Source organism: Megalopta genalis, chromosome 7 (assembly GCF_051020955.1).
Source record: "Megalopta genalis isolate 19385.01 chromosome 7, iyMegGena1_principal, whole genome shotgun sequence".
Classification (NCBI taxonomy): Eukaryota; Metazoa; Arthropoda; class Insecta; order Hymenoptera; family Halictidae; genus Megalopta; species Megalopta genalis.
The window spans coordinates 17,530,584-17,551,510 of NC_135019.1; the positions used below are offsets into that span (position 1 = coordinate 17,530,584).

Sequence of the window (20,927 nt, forward strand, 5' to 3'; positions counted from 1 at the left end):
GAATGCCTCGAAACCGAACACCGGCGGAGTCCTCCTTCCACGGCCGTCTTGGTCAAGCTTCGCCCTCCTAACGTCGACGGGATTACCTTCCTATGGAGCATGGCTGCTCGACGAACGACCAGGCGAAATCAAATGAAAGGCGCGCCGCCGTCGTACCACCGCTATTCTCTTCCTCGAGGTTGGGTCTCCATCTTTTCTGGCTAGCCGGCCTTCCGCTCCGAACAGACGTTTTGTTTACGTCCCCTTTGACTCCTGGCCCTTCGTTTATCGAAACTGGGTTACGGTTAAGTGGCCGCGCAGAGTGGATTAGAACCCGGCCAATGATACTCCTCGAGCTGTCTTAATTGTGTTACGGGTTTCGCTCGGGCACCATTCGCCGAGAGTTCCCAGCTAACGGTGGGGTCCGAGAGGACTTTTCAGACGGAGGTTGGTCGCGGTCACTGCCGTGATCGCTGTCGTTTTCTTAGACAGGATATTCGAGATTGTTCGGCGAGCTGCCTCGATGTAAAAGCATTCTTAAGAATTCTCGTCGTGGAGTTTACAGGGTATTTTCACTTGACCCACAATATCGGGCCAGGCTCGTTACGAGGGGTTTCGAACGTGATCTACTAAATATGCACGCGTTATCCACGTATTTTAAATTGAAATTAAATTCTACCCATACATCGCGCGCGCGTTGATGTTTAAACAGAGAAGCAAAGATTGCCAGATAATAAATATAAATTTCTAGGAATTTAAATATATATTATTTATTATTATATTTAATTATATATTATTATTATTAGATTTAATTATATATTATTATATATTATTATTATTAGATTTAATTATATATTATTATATATTATTATTATTATTATTATTATTATTATTATTTTTAAATATAAATTTCTAGGCCGTAGGAATTTATTGGTGATAAACAAATGCTAATCAACGCAGCATGGTCATAAATAATACGACATAAGTCGTCGCGCAAGTGGTCAAATAAGTATGTTCGACAAATTACTAAATTATAACCGTTGAGATTATATACACTGACTTATGGTGAATATCACCCTGTTACTGAGAGGAGAAATTTTTTTCTCACTTACATAGTTATACTTGTCTATCTATTATTTATTATTCTATTTATCGTATTAAATGCGTCGTGCCGTCTTACATAATATGATAAAAATGTCGTCGAGAAGAAGCTATAAATTCTCTAAATATCTATACAATTTTAAACAACCGTACGCACGAAATTAATTTAACGTTCTCTACGCGAAATACGAAATCATGGTCGTCGCACGCGCGTAAGGTAGAATAGCGAGCGTAGAGCAGAATAGGGGACGACGTGTCAATATCCGACGTCGTCTTAGAAGTTTAGCAGTCGATCGAAAAGAGACTCGAGCAACGTGTCGGATCGTTGTATTCGCCGTGCGATCGGAGTGGACGGCATATTTGCTGGATCCGACGGAAATCAATGATCAGATGTAGTCGAGTCGAATGTTCGATAATTCTCCAATAGCAGCAGCAAGTGATACAGTGCCGCGTGTGGTCAGACGCGTTCGATAAGTAGTCGAACAAACATACGAGCGACAATATTCTACGAGCCGTTACGAAGCAAACACTCAAGGACAGCGTAGAATGGGTCAGTTTGCGGTCAGACACCCGATAACCACCGTCGGACCGTCCCACCCGGCAAAATCGGGCTTTCTGACAGTTTAAACGATTCGCTTTATTTTTCTACGAAAACTTCCGTCCGATCCGGACGGCAGCCCGTCGACGATACAAAAAATAAAATAATGCGAACCGAGTTAAAATTGGCGTTAACTAAACCATTAGTCGGGATTGTTTTTCACCGAACTATTTTTCAAAGTGAATTTAGTTGATACTATTTTCAACGAAACGACTTTTAAACGTGAACTTAATTGAAACTGTTTCTAATTGAACTGTTTTCAGAATTTCCGGTTGTAACAATTTTTAACGAAGATAAAACTACATTTTTTAAAAAAAAAATTTAGTTCGAGAAGCGTAACACTTAAATTTAGTTGGAACTGTATTTAATTAAACTATTTTTAAACGTAAAATTTGAAACTATTTCTAATTAACTATTTTTAAAATTAAATTTTGATTGAAACTATTTTTAGCGAAACTAACAGTAAATTTAGTTTTAGAATTATAACAATTAAATATAGTTAAAACTATATTTAACTAAATTATTTTGAAAACGAAATTTAGTTAAAACTATTTCTTCTCATCGTTGGCATCGTCCATATCCGTAAACGAAATAAATACTTTGAAATATTATAAGCAATAAATTCATTTTCCAAACGGCAGCCGTGAGCGGGGGTCTCCAAAAAAAGGAACATTTTCGGCGAATTTAACGTATGCCGATAAAATATATTCAGGCGATTGAAATATCGCACGGATTTACGAAAACGTTACTGAATTGTGACTGGTCGATGCCAGAGGACGGTATTTTGGATTAAAATTGTTTAAAGCGCAACAACGTTCGTCGTATTTATCGCTAGGTTCGATAACACTGTCCGACACGATTTTTGAGTTCATATAGCCACTATGAAATTCTTGTAGAGCTTCACTCCCTGAACAAGAATCCGAAAACCGAATTGCTTCTCAGTTTTTTAAATAAACGAACTTCTGTAAAAACCCAAAATTATCGACCAAAATGAGGTATTGCATGGAAAGTACAAACGTTAGAAAGTTCTAATTGCTGTTAAAGGATAGAGGAGAGTTTCCCGAATATAGTGGCATGCAATTTATTAATTGTTTCTGGTCCTAAATAGCAATAAATTAATGTCAAAGTTTAAAAAAGTGTCGACGCGAGCAGTTTCTGCGCAATATTTTTGTATTTTTACGAAACGTTCTTTGTTCAGCACGAAAACTCTACCCAGGATCGGATTCCGTAGACATTCCTGAAGAAGAAACGGCCCGGTAAAAGTGTCGGAACGATATACATTTCGAGTAGATCGAGAAAATGTTCGACGGCAACATGTACACGACGTTTTGCCGCCACGTGCTTCGCTGCTCGCTTCTCTCTGTCCGACAGGGCCGAAGCTATGGGTAATCAACACCGATGGAGGGATCCAATGGGGCACTCACTTAGCGTATTGGGCGTGCCATTTTTTCTAGTACTTCAATGTGCTGTCTTCTTTTACATATTTTTATGGATAATAATCACCAAACTGTGAATCATAAATTAAAAATGGAGAAATAATAAAAGAAAAATAATGAACAAAAAATATTCATTTTATTCTGAATTTGTTCGAATTACAAGTATATCATGTATACAGTTATCATTTAAATTATAACGATAATACGCGATCATGAATGAATAATCATTTTCAAAACGTTAAACTTCGTGAAACATATCGTTAAATATATATGGCGTAGAAGTCAAAATTATACTAGTATTAGAATACTTTCGTTACCAACTCCAAATACTCTGGTGTGATTTTTTGTGTGAAATATATCACAGTTTGGTGGTTATTATCCACAGAAATGTGTAAAAAAAACAGAACATTGAAGTACTAAAAAAAAATTCAAATATTATTTACGAAAAGTGGATGCCCGATTGGATCCCTCCATCGGTGTTGATAACGCGTAGCTTCGGCCCTGTCGGACAGAGAGAAGCGAGCAGCGAAGCACATGGCGGCAAAACATCGTGTACATGTTGCCAACGAACATTTTCTCGACCTACTCAAAATGTACATCATTCTGACACTTCTATCGGGCCGTTTCTTCTTCAGAAATGTCTACAGAATCCGATCCTGGGTAGAGTTTTCGTGCTGAACAAAAAACTTTTCGTAAAAATACAAAAATATTGCGGAGAAACTGTGCACGTCGACACTTTTTTAAGTTTTGACATTAATTTATTGCTATTTAGGACCAAAAACAATTAATAAATTGCATGCCACTATATTCGGGAAACTCTCCTCTATCATTTAACACCAATTTCTAACGTTTGTACTTTTCATGCGATACCTCATTTTTGTCGAAAATTTTGGGTTTTTACAGAAGTTCGTTTATTTAACCCCTTAACGCGCAGAAACGTATTAACACGGGCGTGCAAAACTGGCCAAAATGTGCACACCCAGTCGGCGTCGTAACTTATGTCGCTAAAATGTTCAGATTCGAATATATCCGGGCAGTAAAAATAACTTAATAAAAACCAAGGAAAACATTCAATTTATTGATATTCATCGTGTAATTCTGTATTGTAAGCTGTAAAGTTTGTTTATTTGGGATTATAAAATATGGCCTTTTAGGGTGACACTTATAAGCATCTCTGACCTGGTAATTGTTTCTATCTATCTATATCCATTATTGCGTATCTAATTAGCGTTGGCACTTTTGTGAGTTTTGTTATGACTAATTTATTTATTACTCTCCAGTTATCTCCGATCTCTTTCTATTTTTTGCTTATTCAGGAATAAAATATGCACTTTTAGGATGGCACTTATGAACATTTAGTGTATTATTCGTGAGCAAGTCGTGAAGTAAAGTAGACGTTATCAAAGTGAATTTCTTCAAAGACAATTGTTTTTTATTTTTTACAAATATTATTAGTGTCAACATATAAAAACGTTTTTGTTTTATGGTGTATTTTTATAGAGAGTAAATTGGATTTTTAGTGTATAAAAGGTATGTTTTCTAATGTTGAAATAAGGAATGTTGGGCTATGTGCTGCACCTTGTTTTGAAATTTACCATACAAAAGAAAATTTTGAATAGTTTTAGTTTATTATATATTTTTCAGCTAATAAATATTATTATTATATTATTACAAATTTAGGTAAAATTAAATATTTTTCAGTTTTTTTTTTCGTCTCCTCCTTCCCCTTCAAAATAGTAACTGGTAATTGAAAAACAGTACGATGGGTACAAAATTCGATCTGCAATGCGATTCAATATTCACTATAATTATTTATCCACTATTTTTATTGAATTTTTAGTAATTTTTGCATTTTTTTTACATATTTATTGAAATTAAGGTCCAAATATGTATTTTCTTAGATAAAAAAAATTGATTTTTTTTGGTCGGTTTTTTTTTTTAAATTGTGCATTAAGGGGTTAAAAAGCTGAGGGTGATGGAGCAATTCGGTTTTCGGATCCTTGTTCGGGGAGTGAAGCTCTACAAGAATTTCATAGTGGCTATTGGAACCCAGAAAAAAAGTTTGATTTTGTCGGACAGTTTAATAGAAGGGTTCACTCACCGGTGACGACCACGTTAATCTTTTTAACCATCGGCGGATGCGTCGTAATTTGGCACTTGTACAGGCCGGAGTCCCTCGGGGACGCGTACCGTATCTGTAATCTCCAATTGCTCGGGTACCTGGAGGATCAAACAGACAGAAAATTTCATTTGCCTGTGATCGACCGCGACGCCGGTATCGGCTGCGACGTACCAGCCCCTGAGAATGAGAGCGATTCGCGTCAAAACGCTCGGAAAATCGAGTCACCTCCATCTTCCACCCTTACGTCGACGTTCGCCTCCCCGGCTTTAGTTTCCGACTATGAAATCTGACTGATGGACGCATCGATTTCGGTGTGTCTCAGCGGCTGGCGTTCGTCCGTCGTTCACAGACATTTCAAACTTTTATTAGCCCTTTGCGCTCGAGTGGTCCGAGATCATTTTTATGTTGTCAAAGTTCAGATTCGATTGCGTGAACATTATATTTTAGAACGCGATGCAACAATGTTTGTCAGCGGTGCCTCGGAGCCACCGCACGACTGCAAAGGGTTGAAACGTATGAAACGTAGAAAATTGTTCGTAATCGTCGCAACGTTTTAACCCTTTCGCTACTACGGGTGACCATAGTCACCCGCCACAAAACGACACCTGCATACGATGGGTGACTATAGTCACTGGTCACAACAATGGAGCCAAAAGTTAAAACAAGGGCTATCTCCTCGCTTTCCTCTGTTCGCAGACGCTATCATCTACCAAAAACTACGATCAATTGTAATAAATCTGGTCATATTAATCCAACGTTTTTCGAAGCAAAAGACTTGGCCTCGAATGCTGAAGACTGCGCGCGCTTAACCCGAGAAAGATAACCTACGTCGCAGAGGCGCCTGCGAAATAAACAACTGACTGCACCGTGGATGACGCAAAGACTGGAAGCACCCACTTTGCCAAGGCATGTGCGAAGCAACATTGAAAATATTCTTCCAAAATCTGCTGTACAGGCTTCCACAGATGATGAAGAAGAACCCTCAGCCGAAAAAAGGCGTTATTGCAGTCTTTGCACGTCTAAAAAGAAAAGAATGTCAAAGATGACCTGTGCCAAATGCAAAAAGACAGTTTGTGGTGAACACAAGAAAGACGTTTGTCATGACTGTCTCTAAAGAAATTTTTTATAATATTATAGTTTTTTTACACTGATTATATTATAGTCTACTAGTTTGTAAGGATAAAACACTATTTTTTGTGATATTTTACGGGATTTGTTCCCATAAACCGAAGACTGTTGATTTTTGTTAATTTTTCATAGAGGTCTAGTGATTTAAGTTTAAAATTACTTAAAATATAAAAAAATATAATATAAATGCATTTTATTTTTACAATAATGCCAAACCTTTAAAATGACTAGATTAACTTAAATAAATATCCATTGTTAGTATAAAATTGACGCCTTAGAAAAGCATGCGCCTCTGAAGCGTATGGTTATCTTTTACGTACGTTGTCATATGGTTATCTTTCTAGGGTTAATGTTCCTGCTTTCGGCAGGGTGCTCCGTTCTACACGAGGGTCTCCGCGGCGAGGCCCGCCGTAGCGAAAGGGTTAAAGAAGCATTTTGAGACACGCGAATATTAATGAATAGACAGCGGACTGTACGCGTTTATGAGAACAATGAGCAGATGAAACCGCGAAACAGCGAAAACAGTCGAAGATTTTAGAAACACGATGGAGCCTCTCTTATCTGAACGTTTATTTTTCTAATAATTAATTAATAATTCTAATAATTACGTACAATTTTCTACGTTTCACACGTTTCAACCTTTTGCAGTTGCGCGGTGACTCCGAGGCACCGCTGAAAACATTGTTGCATCGCGTTCTAAAATAATGTTCACGTAATCGAATCTGAACTTTGACAATATAAAAAATCATCTCGGACCACTCGAGTGCAAGGGGCTAATAAAAGTTTGTTTCAACTTAAATTTTACTTTCGTATAATCTAATACAAAAGTATATATTCTATTATGTAAAAGTTTCATTCGAGTTCTCTACTGGATGATAATGTATCTGAATAATACAATGCTTAGATAATAAAACGGTTGGATACCAAAACATCGTCAAAATAAATGTTCGGATAAGAGAGCCTCTACGGTACTTTTACATATTGTTCAACTTACTATATTCGTTAACACGTTCCGTGCCACGTGTACCATCGATGGTACACGCTTGCATGTTTACTTAGTGAACTGAACAAATTGTTTACAAGAAATTTAGAACCGAAGAATCAATTTCCACCGCAAGAATGGGCGTTGATAAGTTTTTGTTACGTTGTTATGTGTACGAGAATTAATAATTGCACGTAATACATCAAGTTTTAGTAAAATATCAAAGTGTGAAGATTCGAGTAAAAAAAGCTCGGCACGGAACGTGTTAACGGAGGAAATATATTTTCACTCGACTTCTGTCTATTGCAATCGACGCAGGCAATTTTTATTTTGCATAAAAATCCGCTGTCTACCAATAAATAAAATCGTTCAAATTTTCGAAATTTCGTCCCGTTAGTTTTCTCCGCAAAATCGTCTACAATTAGAAAACGAATGAGCAAAATTAAGAAACTACAATTAGAAAACTACAGTTAAAAAACTATCATTAAAAAACGAAGAAATAAACAACGAAAAATCGTCTACAATAAAAATCGTACGGTAGACGATTCGGTGCTGTCACTTGCGACTAGAACGGGTTCCACGGCACCGATAGCAAATCGTTAACGATCGTACCGATCGAAAGTACGTCGGCGTAATTTCTCTTACCGGAAATTGAGGCTGATCCTTTGGTCGACGCTGTACGTGTTCCTGCCGACGGTGAGCAGCCTGAACGAGTCCTCGCTGTGCTGCTGCAGCCACGCGACCTACGGCAGAAAACATTCGGCTTTATTGCCTCGTAAATCGCGGACTCGAGCGGACAATTTGAAAAAAAGCCATGCCATTGTATCGAGGGATAAAACGGGACGGGATCTCGACGAAAATTAATAATTTCGCGGCGAACGATCGAGCCGGCGCGCAGTGGTATAAAAGCTCGAAATCATGGTCAAAATCCAAAAACTCGAAGTTGTCGTTGGGGAGCTTTTCACTTACGGATTGGTTAGTTTAATGATGCGTCCGTGTGTTGGGTAACACGAAATGACCCATACTTTTATACCTGAATGGCAATTACACTTCGAATTTCGAGTTTTTCGGGCAGTCTTTACTCGCGAGCGAGAGCGACGGTACGAAGTGAATAGTTTAAAGCGTGTATGTTTTTGTGGAAGTGTTTTTTTTCAATTGCGTAAAATGGATATTGTTCCTGGTAGTAAGTACAACAGTTTGTACCGCTAACATCTCACGAATCGTTAACTATTACATTAGTAAATCGATAAATTGGAGATTCAAATTATAAGAGCGAATGGAATGCATTTACTGTAAAGTTATAGTCGAAACTTTTGCGGCCTATGAGGGCCTGCTTTCAAATTTACAGGAGCCATAGTTTATAGTTTCATCTAGCTGCACTTAAAAAATTGGCTGCATCGCGTTGCACTTTTTTCAGTTACAACCATTTTTGCGAGTCAACGTACGGGAAACTGTCTCGCGAGAGTATCTAAGACAGAATAACTTTCTAAAAATCGTGCCAAATTGCTTACATTGTTTTGATATGTTAGAAAAAACGCTTTATTAGGCAATGTCGAAAATTATTTTGAAAAAGAATGAAATTTGTTAGATTGAAAAAAATGTTTCAATTTTTGATTTTCTATTTTTAGGATCTCGTGACAGACGATACTGTCCAGCTAGGAAAGAAGTGATCCTTATTATTAAAGAAAACTTAAATAGTGACAATAATTCGATAATAGAATATTTTAAACAAAAAACAAGGGAACTGTATACAGGACCTTTGGCTTCGTAGCCGATCGACCTTCCCGCATAGCCACGGAACATTCCTCATTTCCCAATTTTTCAACAACCCATCCGCCATATTTGATTCGCCATTTTGTTTCTGGAATTTTTAAATTCAGATTCGTAATCAGGATTTCCGCAGGTATATGTTCACCAATTTTGGTTAAAATCAAATCATTTTTTCAACAACCCGTCCGCCATATTTGATTCGCCATTTTGTTCCTGGAATTTTTAAATTCAGATTCGTAATCAGGATTTCCGAAGATATATGTTCACCAATTTTGGTTAAAATCAAATCATTTTTTCAACAATCCATCCGCCATATTTGATCCGACATTTTGTTTTTCGAATTTTTAAATTCTGATTCGTAATCAGGATTTCCGAAGATATATGTTCACCAATTTTGGTTAAAATCAAATCATTTTTTCAACAATCCATCCGCCATATTTGATTCGACATTTTGTTTTTCGAATTTTTAAATTCTGATTCGTAATCAGGATTTCCGAAGATGTATGTTCACCAATTTTGGTTAAAATCAAATCATTTTTTCAACAACCCATCCGCCATATTTGATTCGCCATTTTGTTCCTGGAATTTTTAAATTCAGATTCGTAATCAGGATTTCCGAAGATATATGTTCACCAATTTTGGTTAAAATCAAATCATTTTTTCAACAATCCATCCGCCATATTTGATCCGACATTTTGTTTTTCGAATTTTTAAATTCTGATTCGTAATCAGGATTTCCGAAGATATATGTTCACCAATTTTGGTTAAAATCAAATCATTTTTTCAACAATCCATCCGCCATATTTGATCCGACATTTTGTTTTTCGAATTTTTAAATTCTGATTCGTAATCAGGATTTCCGAAGATATATGTTCACCAATTTTGGTTAAAATCAAATCATTTTTTCAACAATCCATCCGCCATATTTGATCCGACATTTTGTTTTTCGAATTTTTAAATTCTGATTCGTAATCAGGATTTCCGAAGATATATGTTCACCAATTTTGGTTAAAATCAAATCATTTTTTCAACAATCCATCCGCCATATTTGATCCGACATTTTGTTTTTCGAATTTTTAAATTCTGATTCGTAATCAGGATTTCCGAAGATGTATGTTCACCAATTTTGGTTAAAATCAAATCATTTTTTCAACAACCCATCCGCCATATTTGATTCGCCATTTTGTTCCTGGAATTTTTAAATTCAGATTCGTAATCAGGATTTCCGAAGATATATGTTCACCAATTTTGGTTAAAATCAAATCATTTTTTCAACAACCCGTCCGCCATATTTGATTCGCCATTTTGTTCCTGGAATTTTTAAATTCAGATTCGTAATCAGGATTTCCGAAGATATATGTTCACCAATTTTGGTTAAAATCAAATCATTTTTTCAACAACCCATCCGCCATATTTGATTCGTCATTTTGTTTTTCGAATTTTTAAGTTCAGATTCGTAATCAGGATTTCCGAAGATATATGTTCACCAATTTTGGTTAAAATCAAATCATTTTTTCAACAATCCATCCGCCATATTTGATTCGACATTTTGTTTTTCGAATTTTTAAATTCTGATTCGTAATCAGGATTTCCGAAGATGTATGTTCACCAATTTTTGTTAAAATCAAATCATTTTTTCAACAACCCATCCGCCATATTTGATTCGCCATTTTGTTTTTCGAATTTTTAAATTCAGATTCGTAATCAGCGACCATGAAAACCCTTACATACAAATTTTCAAATAAATCCGTCGCTATTTCTTATTTTGACCATGATCTCGAGCTTTTATACCACTGTGCGGCGCGGCGTCGCCTCGGGTCTTCCGGCGGCCGGCAATAATTTCTCGTTCTCCTGGAAAACCGGCGCGGCCGGCTTACTTTTCTCGTCGCGTTTCCCGAGGCCCGATCGCCTTCTTGCCGCGGTGTTCCCGGCGTACGTGTCGAGTGTCGCGATGGAGGGATAAAGACGCTCCGAGTTTATCTGGCTTTGTCTACCTGGCCGCCGCCGGATTGCGATTTCGAGCACCGCGGGGCTCCGCGAAAGGGTTTCCCGCAGGATACGTCGGGCCCCGTCAAAGCTTTGTGTCCAATCATCGATCCGTTCGAATGGATCGCTCAAAGTATCCAGGTTACCGTCGCCCGGACAAAGGGGAGATTGATGATTACACTGATGGATTTAATGGGAAACTCCGGATGTAATCTCCAGCTAATTAGTATCGATCGCCCGCGGACCCACTGTCGCGAATATTTGACGGCCCGGCGGCGGACAATGAGCTTCGATTTTTCCAAGACACGCGCTTCCAATTCCCACTCGTCCGTGGCTCGCGGACATTTTTAATGACAGCGTTCGCCCCGGTGCTCGCCGGTCTTTTTTACGAAGGTTATTACAGCGAACGTTTTCCCGAGAACGTCATCGGTCGTAAAAGATGATAATGGCTTTCGAATTAGCGCTGTTCATTCTTCGGCACGGTAACGACGACGCGATAGAGTTGCCTTTGTTTGTTACAATTTGGACGATCGTTCTTTATGGCACGTCGCGCTCTCGAAGAACACAAAGGAACGTAATAATTATCGCAACGATTCAATAAGAATATGGAACAATCAAGGAGTTCGACGAGTCGTCGTTGGAAAATATCTTCCTGCCGCGTCGTAATTGGTAATAATAACTTTATTGATCGACGGGATAACCCTTTGTTACAGCGAGAGAATAATTACGCGGCAGTGGCGCAAGAAAGAATAAAATACGAAAACTTGAAAATGGAAAAATGCAAAAACAGTAAAGTATAAAATATCGAAGAAACGAGGGCATAAAGAACGCGAGATACACGAAGAAGAACGTGAGAAAAAATACGTGAAATTTAATTCGATTGTGTAAGCGACGACGAAGACGAAATTATAATTAAGAAGAAGAGAAGCTGGACTGAAAATGTAGAAATTACGATCCGAAAGAAATTGTAGCGACCAGTCGTGCGCACAATGGGAACTTCAGTCCTCGTGCAAACGACCAGCGTAATTTATGACTCTTCTTCGAAGAAGCTATTTTTGAGATGATAAGTCCCAAATCTTGACTACGCATGTTCGAAATAGAGTTTTTTTTTTAGATACCTCAACAGTTAACGGAGACCGTCATAAATTAGGAGAGTTTCCGAAGGATACTCGAAGCGGACCCAGCGACCCAAGGGCCACGTGGTCCGACGCGGGTGACCCGGAGGAAAAGCTCCACACGTTGTCACGTACGGCTCATTATCCCCTCCGATTACCACGCCGTCCCGAAAATACGCGAAGAGCAAAATTTTTTTTTTTTTTTTATTTATTAGAAATCAGCAATCAGAATACAAATTCTATGGGCCGGTGTGATCGCTGGGGACTTGGTGTGTAGTCCGTTAATAGCATGATGAGGGCTTTCCCAATGAAAAGTCCTCCTGAACCTCATTTAAGGTCGATTGGCCATCTTCTTTTTAGTCTTCTGCTGTATTGTTGTTGTATGAGTGGCATGATTAGTGGATTTGTGTGTTCGCTTAATTTAGTGAAGTGCTTCCTACTTCTTTCATGGATGGTGTCAATGACGAAGGGAATACCGAGATCATTATGAATTGTTTCATTGCTAACGTACCAAGGGGGAAGAGCAAAATGAAGGGCAAAATGAACAACGCCGATTGGGAAGGCCCAACGCGCGGAGTTAGCCAATCAGGGTTGTTCAAGAATTTTACCAGGGCAAACGGCGAGCGAAAAACGAAGACTCGGTCACTGCACCGCGACTCGTCGAGAGACAAAGTCCGCGAAAGCATAAAGAAGTATACCACCGCGCAACGAGTGTACAAGTCCTTTCGAACTATCCTACCCAAAAAATTATAATTAGAGAGAAGGAACGAGAATGAAATGAAAACATAGAGCGCAAGAAACGCTGGAAACTGAAAACGTAGAATAGAAATCTCCCCGATTCCGCTCCATTTCCCGCGAAATCGCGTTCGAATTCCGGTCGAGTACGTCGAATAGAACCTGGCATGTCTGACCATCACGCGGCCATTCTACTTACCGATTCACCTAAATCTACGATCGGACAATTCTGCAAAGCCGAGCGCGTCAGAAAATACCGCATTGAAAATATCTGCACGGTGTTTCGCGCGCGGAAACTGGCAGCGTGTGATTCAGGCCGCAAATTATTACTAATTCGGCAGATTTAGCGGGAAAAACCGCGAAGTGCTCGAACGATTTGTCAACGGTCGGCAATCCGAGCGTTCGATGTACCGATGAAGGTGTAAACGCCGCGTGTATCTCATCGCCGGCAGCACGAATGCCCTGCAGACATCGTAATGTCTCGTCGGCGGGGTAATCGTGTAACGTATTGTATTTTAAACGGCCGCCGCGGGCCGTTCACACTCGATTAATTAACAAATCCGGGGATTCGACCGGGACATTTGCATAAAACGACGGCCGTTTAACGGCGTATAATTTCCCCGGGCCTGGTCGAACGCGAATCGTTTTCGTAACCGGGGCTGTAACGGGCCGCGCGACGGCTATTATCGAGCGTGTTCGAGCGTGTTCGAGCGTGTTCGGCCGTATTCGAGGGCGTACTCGCTCGCGGTGTCGTTTGATCTATTAAACTCGGCCGAAATTCATCAACCGCCGTTGTGTTTTTCGTTAGTTTGCGTCCCAGACGAGAGCGAAGAGTTTGATTTTCTTTTTTTTTTCTTTACGAAACTTCCAGCAGAATACTTTGAATTCCACTTTTTGAATTCTCGACGAGCAAATTCTCGCATGCAGTCGTAGAATCCTCGATCGTAGAATAAGCGTGTCAATTAATTAATTGGCTATTAAAGTGAGATTAGGAGTTTCGGACAAATTTAGTGGTTTAATTTACTTACTACTGTGATCAAAAAGTAAGGTGAATTTGTTTATAAAATGTAAATTCTTTATTTATTCTTCCAAATCAATTTCATCCCCTTCAAAGTAATCCCCGTCCGATAAAACGCACTGTTTCCGAAGCTTTTTCCAGTCCTCGAAACAGTCGGAATAGTCTTTTTCCGGTATAGCCTTCAAGAGCTTCTTCGATTCGGTTTTTATCTCCTCAATCGTGTCAAAACGGCGTCCCCGCATTGGCTTTTTGAGTTTGCTGAATAACCAGAAGTCGCACGGAGCCAAATCAGGCGAATACGGTGGTTGCGGAACGATATGAGTCGAGTTTTTGGCAAAAAAGTCGCAAAGAACCAATGCAGTATAACATGGTGCATTATCGTGATGAAGGAACCAAGAGTTGTTCGCCCATAATTGCGGCCGTTTCAGACGAATAGCTTCACGCAAACGACGCATACCGCTCAAATAATATTCTTTGTTGACAGTTTGGCCCAGCGGAAGGAATTCATAGTGCACCACACCACGATAATCAAAGAAAACTGTCAACATGACATTGATTTTCGATCGACTTTGCCGTGGTCTTTTCGGTCTTGCTTCACCTTTTGCACGATATTCGCTGGATTGGTCGGTGGTTTCAAGGTAGTATGCGTAAATCCAAGTCTCGTCTCCAGTAATGATGCATTTCAAGTGGTCCTGATAGTCAGACAGCAAAGTTTCACACACATCAACGCGACGCTTTTTTTCCAAAAAATTGAGCGGTTTTGGCACTAATCGAGACTTGACGCGTTTGAGACACAAATCATCCTTCAAAATGGTTTGGACTGAGCCAAATGATATTCCAACACTATCAGCGAGGTCTCTCATTGTCAGTCGACGATTTTCAAGCACCAAATCTTCGATTTTTTTGGACGTGGCCCTCGTCGGTAGACGTTGATGGTCGTCCAGAGCGCGGTTCGTCTTCAACGCGTTCTCGGCCCGCTTTGAACTCGTTGTACCACTTATAAATGTTTTTTTGTGCCATAGTTTGATCACCAAAGGCCTTCCGCAACATTTTCAACGTGTCCGCACAAGAATATTCGTTCCGCAAACAAAATTTGATGCAAGTTCTTTGCTCAACAAAATCACCCATTGTAAAAATCGAAAAATTCACTTTTGGTCGTTTACTAAAACACGTGTAACTCGGAGATAATTAAACCTTTTAACAAACAGACGCTTGGCAATTGTTATAGACAGTCCTACCAACCTAGGAAAAAAACAATTGCCTGCCTTCCTAATGTCCGGGAGTTTTAAATGACAATTTCACCTTACTTTTTGATCACAGTAGTATGTCGCACTTGTCGGTACATTTAAATTATATGTTGATGTCTTTTATACAGGGCGTCCCAGGTTTTAATGTTCAAACTTTGTCAGTGTATTCTATGGCACGAAGTAAGAAAAAAATGTTATGTAAACATAGGTCATATAGAGCTTTATTAAGAAGTTATAACAAAAATTCAGGATATAGGAATAGTAATTGCATTAGAATAGCGAAGCATTGGCTTGAATAGATCAGCACATGCCGTGTGTTTATGTAAGCTGTGTTTATTAATACATTACGTATTAATAACCGTTGTTAACAATACATGATTGACATCGATCGAAGATATTCTGAATTTTTGTTATAACTTCTTAATAAAGCTCTATATGACCTATGTTTACGTGACATTTTTTCTTACTTTATGCCATAAAATATACTGACGAAGTTTGAACATTAAAATCTGGGACACCCTGTATAACCGCGAATTTTTTTATAAGGGAAATATACATGGAGAACGCAAAAGGTGCTCGTAAGAAGATGACCAAGATATAAAAAAATTCGTCACAGTGACTGAATTACTTTAAATAAAACAATATATCTAAGAAGTCGATTATGTCATTGTTTCTCTGTAATTTAGACGAGCACACACACACACACATTATGAATAAAATAGTTTATTCTTTCGCATCGGAAAGCATCATTCTTGTGTATCTTTTGTCATTATTTGCAACGTGTTTTTTTTCAGTCGTTTCGACAAAGCGCGCATCGAGCCTTGTATAAAAAGTTTCAAAAATTAATTTCCGCATTTTATAGGTTCGAAGCAGTTGAAGTTTCGACTCGTCTATTATAAAAAATACGGAGAAAATTTTATTGAAAAAATTCGATATCTTTGGTCTAATAATGTCGTTTTTAAACATATAAGTAACGTTATTGCAAGAGCACGGTATTTGGCACGCTCGCTGTTTCTTCGGATAATTACGTCGGCACGGGGCGTAAAAGCAAATTAATTTTGGCAATCGCGGACGCGAATGGAAATGAATATTTAAAACGCCGTTGTTATCGGAAACCGAAATATTTGGCGGCGCGCTGTTGCCAAATTAGCCTAATTGTTCCACGGGCTACACAGCGGAGATATAGAAATTCGCGGCGTGTACGCGTTCGAAGCGCGTTTCCCGGCGCGTTGACATTTTCCGCGACTTGCGCCGTTCCGCGGAATTACATTTCCATACGGCGCTGGGAACAAAGGGCCCTTCCACGGCGAGCCTCGAATTTGAATGGTATCATCAAATTCACTTTTGCCGTGTTTGTCCGACGCTGCGCGACCACGCCAGACGGAAAACGCAACGTGTGTACGTGTGCGTTTCCACGAATGGAGCGAGGACAAAGGTGCCCGGTTAATTGTAAACATTAAAGGACCGAGGTTCGTTCAATTACACGACAAATTGACTAACAAGGAGTCTTTTGTGGCCGGCCCTCTGCCCCGGCTCTTCGTTCAAGGTCCGCGCAACAACTCTTACGCTCCGCCTTTGTCGTACACCCACGACGAACAAATTGTTTCCCAACGAATTAACAACGCAGCCGGCCCGACGGGATCGAAAAACTTAGATGAACCGGCTTATGGCATCGTTAGTTCCACTCGCGCGTCGCTTCCGACAGCTTCGTGGCTTTCAGTTATTAATTAGCCGACGGATTTTTATGCAGGCTTTGCGGAAAACTTTGGCGAAACGGTTTGTCGAAATGGAATTTTTCAGCGAGCTGCGATCAACGGAGGAAATACTGAAATTGTGTAAAAATTGCTACCTCGGTTATTTATGTTTCAGAGAATTTCGAAAAATTTCGAACGACGCGTTGCTAACAATTTACCGATTCATTGTTTATTATCGGGGACTGCGGATCTTTACGCGCTTATGATAAAAATGGATACGTCAAATACACTGCGGACGAACTTTAAAAGAATTTGGAGACGCTATTCCATTGTTTGCAACTTGTCAAAGTTATTAAAGGAGGAAATTAATCTCGAAATGATTAGAAAATTAATTATTCTAAAAAATTAATCTCTAAACCCACTGCTTGCATTTAATGCAGACAATTTTTATTTTGCACAAAGATCCGCAGTTTATGTATTGTCAACTTTACATTGAGCCTTTTTGTACGTATATTTATAGGTCAATTAGATATTTATAAACCCTGGCAAAATGTATAATTATTCCTAAGATTTGTTGTTAAATAATTTCATGACAATAAACGTTGATTTACTTCAAAATGTATTTTAACAAATCATTATTATTGTTCAAAAAAACTCGACGAAAATTAGTTTAAATGCACATATTCATGTTATAAATTTATTACTTATGAATATGCTAATAAATACCTAGTAGTCGTTATCGTTCACTATTTAATAAACATCGAAACTGCACGTGGCATTGAAAAAATAAAATAGCACGTGAAATAAAAATTCTGGAGGCGATGAAAGCGATACGAACACGCGCCAAGCGATAAGAATTTACTTTTGTGACGAGAATTCTGTTTAGCGCAAAAGCGACGGAGCAGACGGATGAACGGTAAATGTTCGCGCGGCTGTTCGCTGCTCATAAAAGTCCGCAGCGACAAATTACCGAAAGTGTATGCTGGTACGAGTTCTTCCTGGTAGAAACGTTCGCGATAAAGATGAAAGAAATTGGCCAGATGCCCCGTTGTTTCGCGATTAAATTCGCGGAGACGAGACGAGACGAGTCGAGACGCGACGCGACGGCAGTTGCATAAACTCGCTTGATATTCGCGGGGCGTATCGATGCGCACGGACGGCCGCTCCTTTTCGTACTTTGGCACGGCTGCCGTCGGAATCGGTTTCACATTACGTATTCCGGGGAATATGAATCCATCTGGAATCCCAAGCGACCGCCGGAGCGGCGAGAAGAGGCGCGAAGGGAAGAGGAGGATCGAGCGGAGCGCAGGATCCGATGAAAACCGACGCTGATTACCGCGCGAAAACTTCCGCGACAGCCGCGACAGACGAAACGCCTCGCGATCGCCTCGCCTCCTGTCCCACATTTTCTAGACAACGGTGCTCTAATCGATCGACCCGTGGAATTGGTAATTGTGATCGGTAGCGCGGATGTGGTCGCTCAATTAATGCGACTCGGGCCGTTAATCAACTTCGTTCCTTCCGAGGTAAATGCTTTCCACGATCTCCCCCGTCGGCTATGATTATATTCGTTCAAATTCGCGTGTGCATCAGTTTTACTTGATTTACTTTTCAACGTAATTATTCGAATGATAAATTATTCGAGTAAAAAGTTATTCGAATGAAGAATTTGTTGAATTATTTAAATGAGAAATTATTCGAATCATAAATTATTCGAATAAAAAGTTATTCGAATCATAAATTATTCGAATAAAATGTTATTCGAATCATAAATTATTCGAATAAAAAGTTATTCGAATCATAAATTATTCGAATAAAAAGTTATTCGAACGATAAATTATTCGAATAAAAAGTTATTCGAATCATAAATTATTCGAATAAAATGTTATTCGAATCATAAATTATTCGAATAAAAAGTTATTCGAGTCATAAATTATTCGAATAAAAAGTTATTCGAATCATAAATTATTCGAATAAAAAGTTATTCGAATAAAGGATCATTCGAATAAAAAGTTATTCGAGTAAAGGATCATTTGAATGAAGAATTTCTTGAATTATTTGTGTGTGTGTGTGTGTGTGAATAAGAAATTATTCGAACGATAAACTATTCGAATAAAAAGTTATTCGAATGAAGAATTTGTTGAATTATTTGAATAAGAAATTATTCGAGTCATTAATTATTCGAATAGAATGTTATTCGAATAAAAGATCATTCGAATAAAGAGTTTGTTAAATTATTTGAATAAGAAGTTATTCGAATAATCTTTTATTTGAATAAATACGTAAAATAATTTACGACGAATAATGAATTATTTATTCGAAACAATCCGAATAATGCCCAGCTCTGTGCGAGACTAATGTCGACAGTCTTCTTGGAATTAATGATAACGGCTAACGGATTAAAATAACCGCTGGAAAATTAGCATTTCGATTATTCCTTTATCGTTAAATATTTCTCAAATTATTGAACTCTCGATCGCAAATAAAAATTGATCGCATCGATTACAAGCGGCAGAAAATGCACAGCAATTTACTTTCGCATTAAATCGTTTTCTCGCGATCCTTTGTTATTTCTATTGTTTTAAACTTTCCCTGGCTCATTGAAGCGGTAAACGCATAAAATCCAGAATCGAGCGACGCAGTTTTCTGTTTCGAAGCGGTTGATTGTTAATATATTCAAGGGTCACAATGTACCTGATTTTTATCGAATCTGTATGAATCGTGAAATTAAGGTGACCATGTTCCGCGCGATGAAGCGGCGCTAATGAATTATTATTCCCCGCCGGACAAAGAAGTACGCGTTTCTGCGTGCAGAACGATTCGACGGGACGAAAATTGCGGCCGAGTAATTGCGACGTTCGACTCGCTCGCATCAATATCAATATCATTGATTGAAGGAAACCGAATATTTCAGTCGCCGGGGAACGCAGGGAATCGTAAGTTACGATCTCATCCATCATCGTTACATTACATCCCGGTTTTCCTGCTGAACGCATTAAAAAGCAGTATCGACGGCTTCGGGAATCACGAGGAACTGTGACTCCAACATTTACCGCCGACATCCGTTTGTATATTAATCGCAATTCCGGAATTAAAATCCACGCAATACTCATATTCTGCGTAATATACTTAATTATTATTTTCTTCGATGCCACTTTCGTGATATTTTTTAACATTCTCTGCAGTTAAAGATAAAGTTATTATCATTCGGCATCAATTGCGAAAACCAGGAGACTGACAAGAATGTATTTTTTTTTTTTAAATAAATTTATACAAAGTAAAAATAATCCAAAATAATACTCTTACATTTTTCTGATATTTTTACTTTGTATTTCACTCTGTATTTCAGGTATTTGTTTTAACAATAAATGCGTGAAATCCGCGGTCTAGTGATCATCGTACTTTACTTTATATTTCAGTCAAGTTTTTATTCTCATCGATATTTTTACTATTTAAGCAATTTGTCTTCTTTACGACGTCCTGCACCGTTTCTCGTGACGCAAATTTTTACCGATTCATACCAAGTAACAAATTGATAACAACACGAACGAATGGTACGCGCCGAAAGCTTCGGCAGTGAATATTTCTGAACGTCGTAGGCAATTATGGTTGCGCCGCGCAGAAATGGATAATACAGGGATTAGCAAATTGACCGAACAATTTCTTGCGTCCGCCGAAAGCACGGGGGATGGATCAAACCGGAAACAAGTTCTCGCCCGTCGCTTCATCATCGCGGGACCTTTTTATCGTGCAGCGCGGGAGATCATAAAAATATAACAAGACCATTGCAGCCGGTTTTTCATCATGTTCCATCGTCCATCCCATTTCGCGAGCCGCATCAGACGCCGCGCCGCCTCGTAAAAGCGACGGAATAATACAGGTGGACGAGAGAGAGACCGAGATACAAACGCGAAACGACAAAATAGATAAACTTTCGTAGCCGCGGAAGTAACCGAGCTTTTTTTCTGCGAAACAAATTATACTAATACAACACGGTCGCCGAACACGCTTCGCCG

At 38.9% G+C, this 20,927-nt stretch overlaps 1 protein-coding gene across 1 annotated transcript in view; it reads right to left on the reverse strand.

Annotated features, from left to right (window-relative positions):
* LOC117221719 (uncharacterized) overlaps positions 1 to 20,927 on the reverse strand; it is a 576,963-nt gene that overhangs the window by 93,937 nt on the left and 462,099 nt on the right. The window contains exons 7-8 of the mRNA XM_076523447.1: positions 7,992 to 8,089; positions 5,216 to 5,334 (exon numbers count right to left, since the gene is read on the reverse strand). Of these exons, the coding sequence (XP_076379562.1) occupies positions 5,216 to 5,334; positions 7,992 to 8,089 (217 nt within the window). The remainder of the gene's footprint in view (positions 1 to 5,215; positions 5,335 to 7,991; positions 8,090 to 20,927) is intronic.